The sequence below is a fragment of the Pelobates fuscus genome, chromosome 5, assembly GCF_036172605.1.
Source record: "Pelobates fuscus isolate aPelFus1 chromosome 5, aPelFus1.pri, whole genome shotgun sequence".
NCBI classification, from domain to species: domain Eukaryota; kingdom Metazoa; phylum Chordata; class Amphibia; order Anura; family Pelobatidae; genus Pelobates; species Pelobates fuscus.
The window spans coordinates 302,930,233-302,943,855 of NC_086321.1; the positions used below are offsets into that span (position 1 = coordinate 302,930,233).

Consider the following 13,623-nt stretch of genomic DNA (forward strand, 5'->3'; position numbering starts at 1 on the left):
TTGTGTTGTCATCCATGCTCTCTTAACAATAAATAAATTAAAAAATAGGAACACATTCCTTACTAGATCATCACTTACCTGCCAATAGTTTGACAGTTTTCAGAGTGGTGGGGTGTATTTTTTTGTTTTGTTTTTTGTATTTGTTTTTTTTTACTTTTTCTACATTCTTTGCTATATCGTCCTGTATTATATTTTATATTTATTATTATATTCTCTGTAATCAATCTGTTCTGATGTACCATTCACAGATTGGGCTCATTAAACCTCATCCAATATTCAGTCAAATAGTGTCAGATGCTGGTGAAACACACCTTACCTTTGAATCCTTCATTATACCCATGCAGTGCCCACCTGTACCATGGACATCACCCAGTTTTGGAGCTTACCTTTTGAGCCCTGCCAAACTCATGAGGAGCATGGAAGGGGCAGTACAACACCAACTGCTGCTGGATAAGAGCCCACCAGGGCAACTCTACCCTGTACTGGACTCCTTAAACCAGCTTGGCATTTGTGCTTGGCGGATTAACAAGCCAGTGCTGGATATTGTTGTCTCCATCTTTAATGGTAAAGGTAGTGAGAAATTGGATATTCCCCCACCATTATCTGAAGCACCTCAAGTTCCAGTGCAAAACTCTCTGAATAGTAACTCATGGGACAAAATGGCGTATCAGAGAGAGATTGCAAATTGTCGTAAGAAGACCTCAGAGATGTACAGTCTCAGAATGGATTCACTCTACAAACTTTCCATTGCTAACCACCTTAGAGATAAGATCTTTTGGTTTCCTCATAATATGGACTTCAGAGGGCGCACGTACCCCTGCCCTCCGTATTTCAACCATTTGGGTGGTGACGTGATGCGGGCATTGCTGCTGTTTGCTGAGGGCAGGGCGCTTGGCTCAAAAGGCTTAGACTGGCTGAAAATTCATCTCATTAACCTTACTGGCCTAAAAAAGAAAAGCTCGATACAGGAGAGGAAGGAATATGCAGACAGTATCATGGAAGACATACTTGACTCTGCTGATAGACCACTCACTGTGAGTTTGTACATTTATCTTTTATGAACATCTTTCTCTTGACGAATGTTTAGATATTCATATTTCAGTTTCCACTCTGTGGTTCATTGTCTATGATACCTTTTGAGTTGCATATTTACAAAAATGTCTCTCTTTGCTCTTTTATACAATGTCATGATTTTAGTTTGCCCCAGTAAACTTTATTATTCTGTTCATTCAATACAGGGCAAAAAATGGTGGATGGAAGCAGATGAACCTTGGCAGGCCCTTGCTTGTTGCATGGAGATTGCAAACGCATCCCGTTCTCTCAACCCTACTAAATACATTTCATGCTTTCCTGTGCACCAGGTAAAGACACAGAGGACTGTGACTAATCGCTTGGCATGGGGACCTTCACAGCTAGACGGGTAACGTGTAACTTTTAATCATTATCCCCTCAGGATGGATCGTGTAATGGTCTGCAGCATTATGCTGCTCTTGGTCGTGATGAGATAGGGGCTAAATCGGTAAATCTTATGCCCTGTGACACACCACAAGATGTGTATAGTGGAGTTGCTCAACAGGTAAGGCTGCATTGTAGGATAATAGAAACTCCTGTAAAGAAGGCAATGAAAGAATATCAAAGTGAACACTTTCAATGGGAATGGAAGGGCATGTCAAGTCTGTTTTAATATTCATTGTGCCTTACATCTTCAGGTAGAAGAGTTTCGGAAAAGAGATGCCAGTAGAGGAGTGAAAGTCGCTCAAGTTCTGGAGGGTTTTATTGGGAGGAAGGTGGTGAAACAGACCGTTATGACGGTTGTGTATGGAGTAACTCGATATGGAGGCCGACTTCAGATTGAGAAGAGGCTAAAAGAGTTGGAGTCCTTTCCACAGGTACCTGTATATCCATTGTTAGTTTATGTGAAGAGCTGGGTTTTTAGAATACCATCTTGCAGGGGATGTTGAAAACTGTGTGTCCGTTTTTACAAATGACCCAAATTTAGATTAACTGATACAGCACTAACATAATGTTATTTTTGGCATAATAGGCATGACATGTGATGCATGCTAAATTGGGTTAAATTAGGACAATCCTCAAACTGGAATAACCTGGTAGTAGACAATAGATATGTAAAGCCAGGGCCGGCCTTAGGCATTTGGGCGCCCTGTGCGAAAAATCTTCACAGCGCCCCCCCTTCCCGTCCCCCCTCCCCCACTCCTTCCCCCTTCCCACACACCCTGTCACACACACACACAGGCAGACAGCCATACACACACACACACACACACAAACACACTCAGGCAGTCATACACAGACAGCCACACACAAACACACACACAAACACAGACATAGAATGTGACGGCAGATAAGAACCATTCGGCCCATCTAGTCTGCCCAGACAGTAACACATAGGCAGTCACACACACACACAGGCAGACAGCCACACACACAGGCAGACAGCCACACACACAGGCTGGCAGCCACACACAAACACACAGAGGCAAACAGCCAAACACACAGTCACACACACACACACAGTCACACACACAGACAAACAGTCAAACACACACTGGCAGACAGCCACACACACACAAAGTCAGACACACGCACACACACTAACAGACACACACACTCACAGGCAAACACACTAACAGACACACACTAACAGACACACACTAACAGACACACACACTAACAGTCACAGACACACTCACCCACATTAACACATTTTTAAAAATGTATTTAACCCCCCCCCCCCAGCCTCCTTACCTTTGGGAATGCTGGGGGGGGGTCTCTTCCTCCCTGGTGGTCCAGTGGCTGCTGGGCGAGCGGCGCTGGCTGGCTGGCTGGCGGGCGGCTGGCGAGGGAGCACTTCCTCTGAGCTGTCTGCTCAGCTCCCTCGCGCGCCTCAGAGTGAGGCTGGGAGCCGGAATATGACGTCATATTCCGGCTCCCAGCCTCACTCTGCGGTGCGCGAGGGAGCGGAGCAGACAGCTCAGAGGAAGTGCTCCCTCGCCAGCCGCCCACCAGCGCCGCCCAGCATGTCTGTTAGCCGCAAGGCTAACAAGACATTTGCCTTGGGCATTTGGGAGTGGCTTTTTTTGCCGCCCCCTGGAAAATGTCGCCCAAGGCAAATGCCTTGTTAGCCTCGCGGCTAATACGCCCCTGCCGTGTGAGCTATGCGGCCGCAGGGCGCCCCCTGCTCCATGGCGCCCTGTGCGGCCGCACAGCTCGCACACCCCTAAGGCCGGCCCTCTGTAAAGCATGTGTAATTTTAGTTAAACAGTAAAAGTCAGTGATGTATTATCCATTTATAAAAATGACAATTACGATTATTTAAAATGTCTGCCTCTTTAAATATATCACTGGTAAAATTCCATCTTCATTATTGTAAGGCGGTTTTGGGCACCATTTTCCAGTGACGTGGAAATGGGAATAATCCAGAGGTGGTCTGCAAAATAAACAAGGGAATATAAGTTAACCTGCTTTAGAAAAGATATCCATTTATTAAGGAATGGGATTTCAACAGCAGCAGGTTGGATTTTCTTGTATAAAAATAGTTTAATTTATTTTTATTCTGAAAGGAATGTGATTGCCATATGCGAGGCCTAGGTGAAATGGTGTAATTTTTCAACCCTTGTTATCTGTATTTGAAGAAAAGTCAACACTGCCTAGCATTTAAAACTTAAGCCACTGTTTCAGCAGTTAAGTTTAGGAAATTGAAGTTTCTAGTGTGGATTTAATAATAAGGCATATGTGGTAATAAAACTTAGTGGACAGAGGTGTGTGTGTGTAATAATATGGATTTAGCTAAACAGCGGCATATTTACATATTATTAGTACTAAAGACAATAACTGCAGATGCACCCCCCTCCCCCACCAAAAAAAATAAAAAAAATACACTCAAGTGTATATATATATATAATATTACTCACAGACACTTGAGTGTATTTTTTGTGGGGGGGGGGGCGGGGGGCTACAGATGTCTTTAGCACTATTCAAATGTAAATTTGCGGCTGTTTAGCTAAATCCATTTGTTTAGTTCTCATTGTTTATTTTCAACTTCATCTGTAATCTTCTCCTATTGTGAATCCTTAACTCTAGTCCCTTCCATCTTGTACAGAATATCTTTCTGACATATATATTTTTTTCTCATTACATTTTTAGGACTGGGTATGGGAGGCTTCGCATTACTTAGTCAAGCAGGTGTTTAATAGCCTGAAGGAGATGTTCTCTGGTACTAGAGAGATTCAGGTAAGATCACCTTATAATTGACTCCAGTCTGGAATATGTCCCCAATTGCTTATCTTCATCTAAGATGTCAATACCATTTTTCTTTTCAGCTCTGGTTAACTGAAAGTGCACGCATGATCTCAAGGTCTGGGAACACAGTGGAGTGGCTAACACCTTTAGGATTACCCATTATACAGCCATACCATCGCAGCAAATACAAACTAGTAAGTTGCACATGTAGGGGATAACGTGTAATGGTTAAAAAGCTGTTACAAATACATAACAATTCTGACAGTATTTTTCGAATTATCATTTCAGTGACTTTCTAGAATCTTCATGTTTTATTTCTGGCACTATTTGTGTATTTGTAATTTTTTTTTTATTTCTTTTGGTGAGTGACAATTTAGCCCTGGTGAGTAGAAATGTATCAATGCTGAGTGTGACATGAATCCTTCAGGCTTGCAGACGCGAGTAACATTTAAAGCCTTCATTTAGATTAAGTTGTTATGGTGCCTTCAGGAAACTAAATTGTATGTTTAGCTTAGGGAGGAATTTTGTACTTGGGATAATCTGCTCCTATTAAACAGGAAAAGAGGAAATGGTCATTTTTGTAGAGCTGTAGACACTATAGGCGCAAAAACAACTTTAGCTTAACAAAGCAGTTTGGGTGTGTAGATCATGCCCCTGCAGTCTCACTGCTCAATTTAGAAGTTAAATAACATTGTTTCTGTTTTTGTAGCTATAGTCCCACCTCCCATTGCTGTGAAAGCCTGCATGAAAAAAGATTTTCAGTCAGACAGTTAACTTGCTTTAGAAGTTTTTTGTTTGTGTTTATCTCCTGCAGGGAGAACTGCACTTTAATAACACATAGGAGACTCCAGCAAGGTCTATAAGATTATTAACAGAGCAGATAAGTCATTCTAGATTAAACAGACTGTGCAATAAAGGAAGTTTAAACATTAGATGTCTCTTTACAGGAGGTGTTTTGGAAGGGCTGTGTAAGTCACATGCAGGGATATTTGACAAGGAATGCATAAACAAAGTTCTAAATGGCAGGGAACTGAAAAGTAAGACGACAGAATCATGATCTATACACCAAAACTGCTTCATTAAGGTAAAGTTGTTTTGGTGCCTATAGTGTAGTCCTTTAGGAGTAAGATAAAAGGAAAAGATGGAAGGAGTAGGGGCAAGGGAAAGCTTATGAGTAGGAAGATTCATATTTCCCTGTAGTGGAAGTGTTCTGTAAAGAATCAGCTGGAAAACATGAGTCTGCAATTCATGCTAAATGTAACTTGTAATGGCTGTGTAGTCAGTGGTGTATCCTGGTTTTGTGCCTCCTTACCTTTGGGAATGCTGAGGCGGGGGGGGGGTTTCTTCCTCTCCCTGGGGGTCCAGTGGCTGCTGGGCTGTCGGGCGGGCGGTGCTGGCGAGGGAGCACTTCCCCCTGAGCTCTCTGCTCAGCTCCCTCGCGCGCCGCCCGCAGAGTGATGCCGGGAGCCGAGCAGAGAGCTCAGGGGGAAGTGCTCCCTCGCAAGCGCCGCCCGCACAGATTTTTACATAGCTGCCAGCCTGGCTGGACCGTTAGCCGCAAGGCTAACAAGACATTTGCTCTGGAAATTTGGGGGCGGCCTTTTTTGCCGCCCCCTGGAAAATGCCGCCCTAGGCAAATGCCTTGTTTGCCTCGAGGCTAATACATCCCTGTGTGTAGTACAGCAGATTAAGTGACATGGCTCCACTTCCAGTACTTTCATTTTACGTGCAGTATTTCCTTTACTGTTTATATTTATTTATTTTCTCTCCAACATGCAAGTTTACATAATTTATTTTTTGTGCAGCTTTCTGGCAACTTGCAGATAGTCAACGTGCAGAACAGTCACGACGCCAATGAGTGAGTTATATTTTCCCCCAGATGCCTACTTTTATTTGTCAATTTAATGCACCATCTTTTAGCAGTAACTCTCCTTTCAAACACAACTCTCTTTCTTTCTGACATATGGTGGCAGTACATATGGGTTGTGCTTCCTCATTAGGACAAGCATCTGCAAGATAGGTATTTAAGAAAAGTCCCTCCCTTTTACCCTATAAAGGGCTTCCAACCTCAGTTCTTCCTTCTCCCAGCAGGGGACGAATCAAGCATCTGTTGAAGGTAAGGCACACAGGTTGCTGTCTGGGGGGAGGAAGCCCAATATCTGCCCGGGTGGTAGACTGAGCGGCATGGCTTCGTCCCTGGAGGTTCCGGAGCCCTTTCTGTTTAACTTTGCGCCGAGTATGAGCGGGCTGGGGGACGCCTTCATTATGTTGCAGGCCGTGCACCTGCGCACAGCGGTGGAACTCACATCCGTGTGGTGTTGCGTTCGACCGAAGTTCCGGGTGCGCATGCGCAAACCATAATGTCCGGGAAACCGCCAAGTGTGGATCGCTGTGCTGTTCCCTCTGACAGGAAGCTTGTCAGGAGCGTTTCCCGTGTCACCAACCCCGCACACGGCTCAGATTTTTTCAAGGTAAGATTAGCTGATCTTTGTTTTGAAAATCTGTTCTGATTAAAATTGCAAGTTATGGATGGAATTGTTTTGCAGAAAGGAAAGTTTAAAGGGAATGACAAAATGGACTGTTTGTACACTGTGGAATGCCTCTGCTATACAAGGCTTTTGCTTATTGTATCTGTGCTACTCCCCTTAATATGGTTCTGGGGTTGTCACGAGCGTGGGCTATAGGCCCAGCCGAGACAGTGGGGAGAGTGTGGAAGTGACAGGGTTAATGACACCAGACCCCTGGTTACCTGTTGCTAGTCCCAGCAACCACTCAATTAACCCCTGCAATCCCTTCTACACTAACCCCTTAGTACACACGTTACTGACACCACCAAGACTTTAAACCCGGGCGTCTTAGGTTACCCCACACACAGGAGAATTATAGAATCACAGTTCTACATATACTGATCAAACACATATAATTAACCCTTTTTGGTAACGTGTTTACCTGAGCTTTCCTCTGGAGAGTAAAGCTCATAAAAAACAGAGACACAAGCTGATTAAGTAAACATTTAATCTGACAATTATTTTACATAAAATAAAATAGGAGAAAACACAAGAAATCCGTTACATATATTTACCCCATATAGAATTCTTGTGTGAGTCTTAGATGGTATAGGTCTCCTAGAAGTTGCTGACCAAAGAAAAAATGAATAACTGACTCCCTGGATAGTCCAGCACCCTCATTATATACCTAAACTAGTTGTTTCTCAGTGGGCAGACCCCTGGGGGGTGGCTATCTACATGTTTTATGGTCTAGGCCTGGTGCCAGATCAAAGACCACAATAAATGTCATCCCAAGGTTTACAAAAAAACAACTCTTAACATATCTCAACACACATCTAACACCAACTCATGCTTTTGGCATGACACCTCCCCCTTAAGATGGTGGACAGAAAAATTCAGCCGCAGGCTGATTTATCTGTTTACCATTAACCCTCTACTCCTACCTGCAGAGACAGACCATCTGCATTCCCATGCAAGCTGCCCTTTTTGTGCTGGGCCTTGAAATTATACTGTTGGAGGATAAGGCTCCAACGGAGCAGTTTATCATTGTTACCTGACACCTGCAGCAGGTTGTAATCAGTCCATACCACAGCTACATCCTCAGCAAACATGCCTGATTTGCCTGTTTCAATTTCCCATCAATCTCTGGTAACATCCCTTAAACCACACCCACTGCGCTCATGTAGTATTTGTAAGGGGAAGAAACCAATGGATTTCTGCAGCAGTCCCCGGTAAGCACACAAAAAAACAGACAGAGAACACTCCCAGGATAGATGTGCTGTATCAACACCCATCATCTCTTTCGTTTTGGGGTCTGTCTGCTGGGCTTGTTGCACTATCAGACTCTGAACCTTTGGTTCACAATCAGAAAGTTGCTGAGTACAAAATACAGAAATAAATGACATACAGATAACAAATTGCAAAACAGTACATAATATAAAATAGGAGAAAACACGTTACATATATTTACCCCATATAGAATTCTAGTGGGAGTCTTAGATGGTATAGGTCTCCTAGAAGTTGCTGACCAAAGAAAAAACGAATAACTGACTCCCTGGTTAGTCCAGCACACCCATTATATATCTTATCTAGTTGTTTCTCAGTGGGCAGACCCTTGGGCAGGGGGGGGGGGGGCGGGGGGGGAAATCAGAGGGGGTTGGTCTGACCGTTTATTGCCCACTCTATGCAATTCCTTGTGTCCAGCTCTGGTGATGCCTATCTAGATGTTTTATGGTCTAGGCCTGGTGCAAGATCAAAGACCACAATAAATGTCATCCCAAGGTTTACAAAAAAACAACTCTTAACATATCTCAACACACATCAAACACCAACTCATGCTTTTTGGCATGACAGGGGTTTATAAATATAAATTAAGCAGAGAATATGTAATCATTCCTATCTTTGAATTCTTAAAGAGAATCAAATAGTGTATCAGCTGCTCTGCGTGAGATGTTCCTCAAAGACAGAAGAGAAGAGTCCTTCGATTACTTCTAATGTCTGGCGAATGTTTATCTACCTCTTTTTAAGACATGTCTGTTTCATCATACTGTGTGGAGTTGGTTCCCACCTGATGTACTGAGAAGGCTCATTAGGAATAAATCGGTCATGGGGCAGGATAAATCTGCTAAACCTTAATGAGGGTTATCTGTTCCTCAAACCCTATGTCTTTCTTATATGTAGAAATGGGAACACTTTGTGTAACAAGCCTTTTTTGCCCAGTGTTTCATATGTTTCTATCAAATGGGTAAATGTTACACCCCTAGGTACACTGGCAATCCATAAAATTCTGCAGAAGTAACTGCTTTAACAACCCTGTCGTCAAGAAGGCTGAGATCTCTTGCAGACGATCTTTCCAGACTGCTGGTTTTTGGTACAGATCTTTGCTGACGGGTGCAGCGGTGTTCAAAACTTCATCCCTTTGAGGTAGATGACTGGAGTACCATTCAATGGAGTCATTTAACAGGATGCATTTGGGAACCAGTATATATCTGAATGTCTCTTGCCTGGCTTTTAAGTAGAACCTACTTGCAATCACTGTTTGTTTTCTTGATCTGTAAACCACAAAGTTTGTTGGGTTCCTCCGTAATCTCTTGGTTATCAAACTCTGATCATTCCTTTAAATCATTTATGAATTAAAATTATTGGTTCCTCTCCTGAGGTTCAGAATCAAAACTTCTGCTTCTGTAACTCTGATTCTGCAGAAAGGAATTTTGTGGTGTACATAGATCACAGAGATATATTCCCACATATCCCTGTTGTGGCCCCTCAAAATTGTTTCTGAAAATATGCCATTATAAGTGGATTGAAGAGATTTCCTTGCTCTTCAAAACACTCCCTTAACAGCATATTTTAGGGAACAAGGCATTCCCTATTTGGGAGTTTGGCTACTTATCGCTGATCGGGACGGTTGCCCTTTAAGTATGTTCAGGTAGCTAGCAGAGCACTACAGCAACACGGTTGGATACAGAGACTATAATGTATTTGTTCTTCTCCAGGAAACTGTTTTTTATTTTTTATTTTTAGCTTCGTGTTAACCTTAAAACGTTACCTCTGCTTCTACTGCACTCATGAAGGAAAGGTCCAGTTCCTAATAAAGCGAAAAATTCCTCTGTAAGAACAGGAAATTAGATTTCTGGGATGTCTGACTTCTTCAATTCCTGCAGTCAACTGGGCAAAATCTGGATTTGGCCGCTACAGTGGAAAATTTCTGTCTCCTAGACTCTCTTCGAAAAAAGCGGAAGATCGTCTAAACTGGTGGACACCATTAAGTTTTTTCTGACAAGTCTGTCCTTTCAGCTTATAGAAGGAGTAATTTTCACCTCAGAATGCATCTAAACACAGGCTGGGTCGCTCGTCTAAATTCTCTAATGTGCCAGAGTTCTTGGTCCTAGAAAAATAGTCCACTAATTTCAGAGTTCTTCACTCTCCTCACCGATTCAGATCTTGGTTGATTGAGGGAACTATTACAATGTGGTCAGACCATGACACTGTTTCCCTCACGGCAACAGACAGGGTGGTGCCAGAGGCAAGGTCTGTTTCAGCAATGTACCAAAATGGTGTACTGTGCTTAGGATCTCTGGGAGGTCCTCTCTCCATTCCACTCATGATGTGTCGATAATGTCATCACCTACAACCTCAGCACAAGAAATTAAGAACAAGAGTAATGGTCTATAGATCCGATCATGTTCACGGTCTACAGAGAGATTTGTAGTGCCCGGATAGACCTTATGGCAAAGAGGGGAGAACATGAAGATTCTAAGGTTTGCTGGTCTATACAAGGACAGATTTGGGGATCTTCTGATCACGAACACTTTTGGAAGACAGGATATCCTGCTTGAAGTGTTGAATAGGTTATTATTGACGGTTGGACAACTGCATGGTGGGTCCTTCATCTCCTGAGTCTTCATGCGTCAGAGTCCACTTGTTACATAAAATCTTCTAGACATTCCGCCTCTAACTTTTACATGAGGATTTGGGTAGCGTTTCTACATTGTTGTAAGGAACATCATTGTCTTCTAGTTCATTTGTCCAGTTGGTTCAAATTTACACTTCCTGCAGGAGATTTCCACAGGTTGAGAGTTTCCATGTTAAGACCAAATTATATTCTCTAAGTTCTTTCTGAGAAGGGATTGGTCTTCATATATACTGGTTAGTTTCTTTAAAGGCTTCTTAGGTCACCCAGGAAGTTCTGTTTCCTTCTTGGGATCTTTCTTCAGTCTGTCAGGTCCCCTTTTACTTTGGAGGTAGTTCATCTTAATATGCTAAAGCTTAACCAGCATTCTTAGTGGCCATTACCTCTGCCAAGAGAGTAAGCGAGCTTTAGGATATGTCTTCTTCAGTGGAATTTCTTATATTCCATCAGGATGAAAGTTGTTTTTCATCATAAAACTTAAATTCTTTCAGTTATCTTTTAGAGCCGTTAATCAGCTCATCTTTCTGTACTTATGCCACCTCCCTGCTGGAACTAGATGGCTTATTCTAGAGTTAAAAAAAAGGCATTTACAATGTACATATCAATATCAGACGAATTCAGAAGATCAGATCACCTGTTGCCAACTTCTAGAAAAATTTAAGGGGAATGAAGCCTCTCATAATTCTATTTCTCATTTTTTGGGCAATCATAATGGCCTGTGCTTCAGTAGTTTTGATTCGCCAGCATCTTTCTCAACGCATTCCACAAAGGCAATGGCCACTTCGTAGGCAGAGAAAGTTCTTGCTTCACCCAACATAATCAGCATGGCTGCTTCTTGGTCAGCTTTTAGCACCTTAAAAAACATCAGGCATTTTCAGTCTCTTTGCCTCTAAAATTGCGTTAGGCTCACCCGATTGGGGATCTTGCTATATCCCATACGTACTGCCACCATGTGTCAGAAAAAAATGAAATTTGTACTCACCGTAAATTCTTTTTCTCTTAGTATGGTGGCAGAACAAATCTCCCTCCCTCTAAATTACAATTTTGCTTACAGTGTGTGGCTTGGGTGTGTATTCTTGCTACGGCTGAGGTGGGTTTGCCTGGGGAAGCCCTTTATAGGTTAATGGGGAGGGACTTTTCTTAATTACCAATCTTGCAGATGCTTGTCCCAATTAGGAAGCACAACCCATACGTACTGCCACCATATTAACCCCTTAACGATGAGTGACGGGCGAGGTCCATCACTCAGGGGATTGCCTTAACGACGAGTGACGGACCTCATCCGTCACCCGTTAAAATTAACCCCAGATCGCCGCGATCGCGGGGTTAATGGTGCTCCGGTCTGCCTCTGTATTAGAGGCAGACCGGGAGCACCGATTCGCGCTGTCCCAGCACATGTGCCCGCTCTGACAGCATGTATACTCACCTTCCGCCTTTCTGCACTTCCGGGTTCACTGTGAAGTGCAGGGAGACGGATCAGTGCTGATCCTGCCCCCTGTAAAAAAATAAATAGAGTTAAATTAAAATCCCACCCCCCTTTACCCAGTTTAATAAAAAAAAATTAACAGCTTCCCTGCCAATTCACCACTGACTACAGTGATCAATTGGCAGGGATTGCATTTTACTATGATCTGACTTTTTTTTTTAACCCCTGAGGGTAAATTTTTTTATTTTTATTTTAACCCTCAGGGGTTAAATTTATTTTATTAATTTAAATATTTTAAAATTATAAATTTAGCTAGCTGAGGAGGGTGGAAGTTAGTGGGAAATTGGGGGATTAAAAATTAACCCCTTCCCTGCCAGTCGATCACTGCCTACAGTGATCACAATACAGATAACAGTATTATACTGTGATCTAATTTTTGTTAAACCCCTTACGATTAACTTTTATTTATTTTTAACCCTCAGGGGTTAAATTTATTTAATTAACTAATTTAAATATTGTATAATTAAATATTTTGCTAGCTTGGGTGGGTGGGAGTTATGGGAAAATGGGGAATTTACTGTTAGTGCTGCTTACTGCTAGTTAGGGGTTAACGGTAAAAAAAAAAGCTTAGAAAAATGTTAAATCTGTAAAAAAAAAAGTTTTACGAAAGTTTAGGAAACTTTAAAAAAATTAATAAGCAAAACAAAAGTTTAAAAATTAGTTTTAAAAAGTAAAGAAAGTTTTAAAAAGTTACAAAATAAATTTAAAAACGCTCATTACCACTACAACTGGAACAAACTAGAGAAAAAAATTATCCCATGCCAAGGTTCAAAATATGCCTTTTGAATTACCCCAGGCTGTATTCTTTAATAAATAGTATGTGTTTGTGGGTAAGTTTCAATAACCAACCATCTAAACTACTCCAAATTGGAACATGGACACAGCGTAAAACTTCAAAGTTAGAAAAAAAAAACGAATGGCTGCGTCTCAAATGTGCCCCTTCAACATCCACATATACCTGGAAAAAGTACATACGGGGGTATTGCTGTACTCAGACCACATAGCTGAGCAACATATGAAGTATTATACAGTGGTAGCACACATAAGGTTTGCAAAATATACTGTGCAAACTCACTTTGTGTGTCAAAAAGGCAGAAAAAACGCTTATTACCACTACACTTGGTACAAGCTAGCGGAAAAATGATCCCACGCTAAGGTTCAAAATATGCCTTTTGAAATACCCTAGGATGTCTTCTTTAAGAAAAGGTATGACTTTATGGGGTATTTGGATTATATAGCCTGGTAAAATACTCTAAAATGGGACATGGGCACAGCGTAAAAATTTAAAGTTTGAAAAAAAATGGAATGGCTGTGTCCCAAATGTGCCCCTCCGATGTCCACATATACCTGGCAAAGGTACATACGGGGGTATTTTTGTACTCCGCAACATAGCTGAGCAACATATGAAGTATTATACAGTGGTAGTACACATAAGGTTTGCAAAATATACTGCGCAA

General features: G+C 42.1%; 1 protein-coding gene across 2 annotated transcripts in view; it reads left to right on the forward strand.

Moving 5' to 3' along the window:
- POLRMT (RNA polymerase mitochondrial) overlaps positions 1-13,623 on the forward strand; it is a 49,956-nt gene that overhangs the window by 20,260 nt on the left and 16,073 nt on the right. For both annotated transcript variants that reach the window (XM_063455491.1, XM_063455493.1), the window contains 7 exons: positions 249-1,034; positions 1,239-1,361; positions 1,454-1,576; positions 1,710-1,889; positions 4,165-4,251; positions 4,341-4,454; positions 6,066-6,118. In XM_063455491.1, the coding sequence (XP_063311561.1) occupies positions 249-1,034; positions 1,239-1,361; positions 1,454-1,576; positions 1,710-1,889; positions 4,165-4,251; positions 4,341-4,454; positions 6,066-6,118 (1,466 nt within the window). The remainder of the gene's footprint in view (positions 1-248; positions 1,035-1,238; positions 1,362-1,453; positions 1,577-1,709; positions 1,890-4,164; positions 4,252-4,340; positions 4,455-6,065; positions 6,119-13,623) is intronic.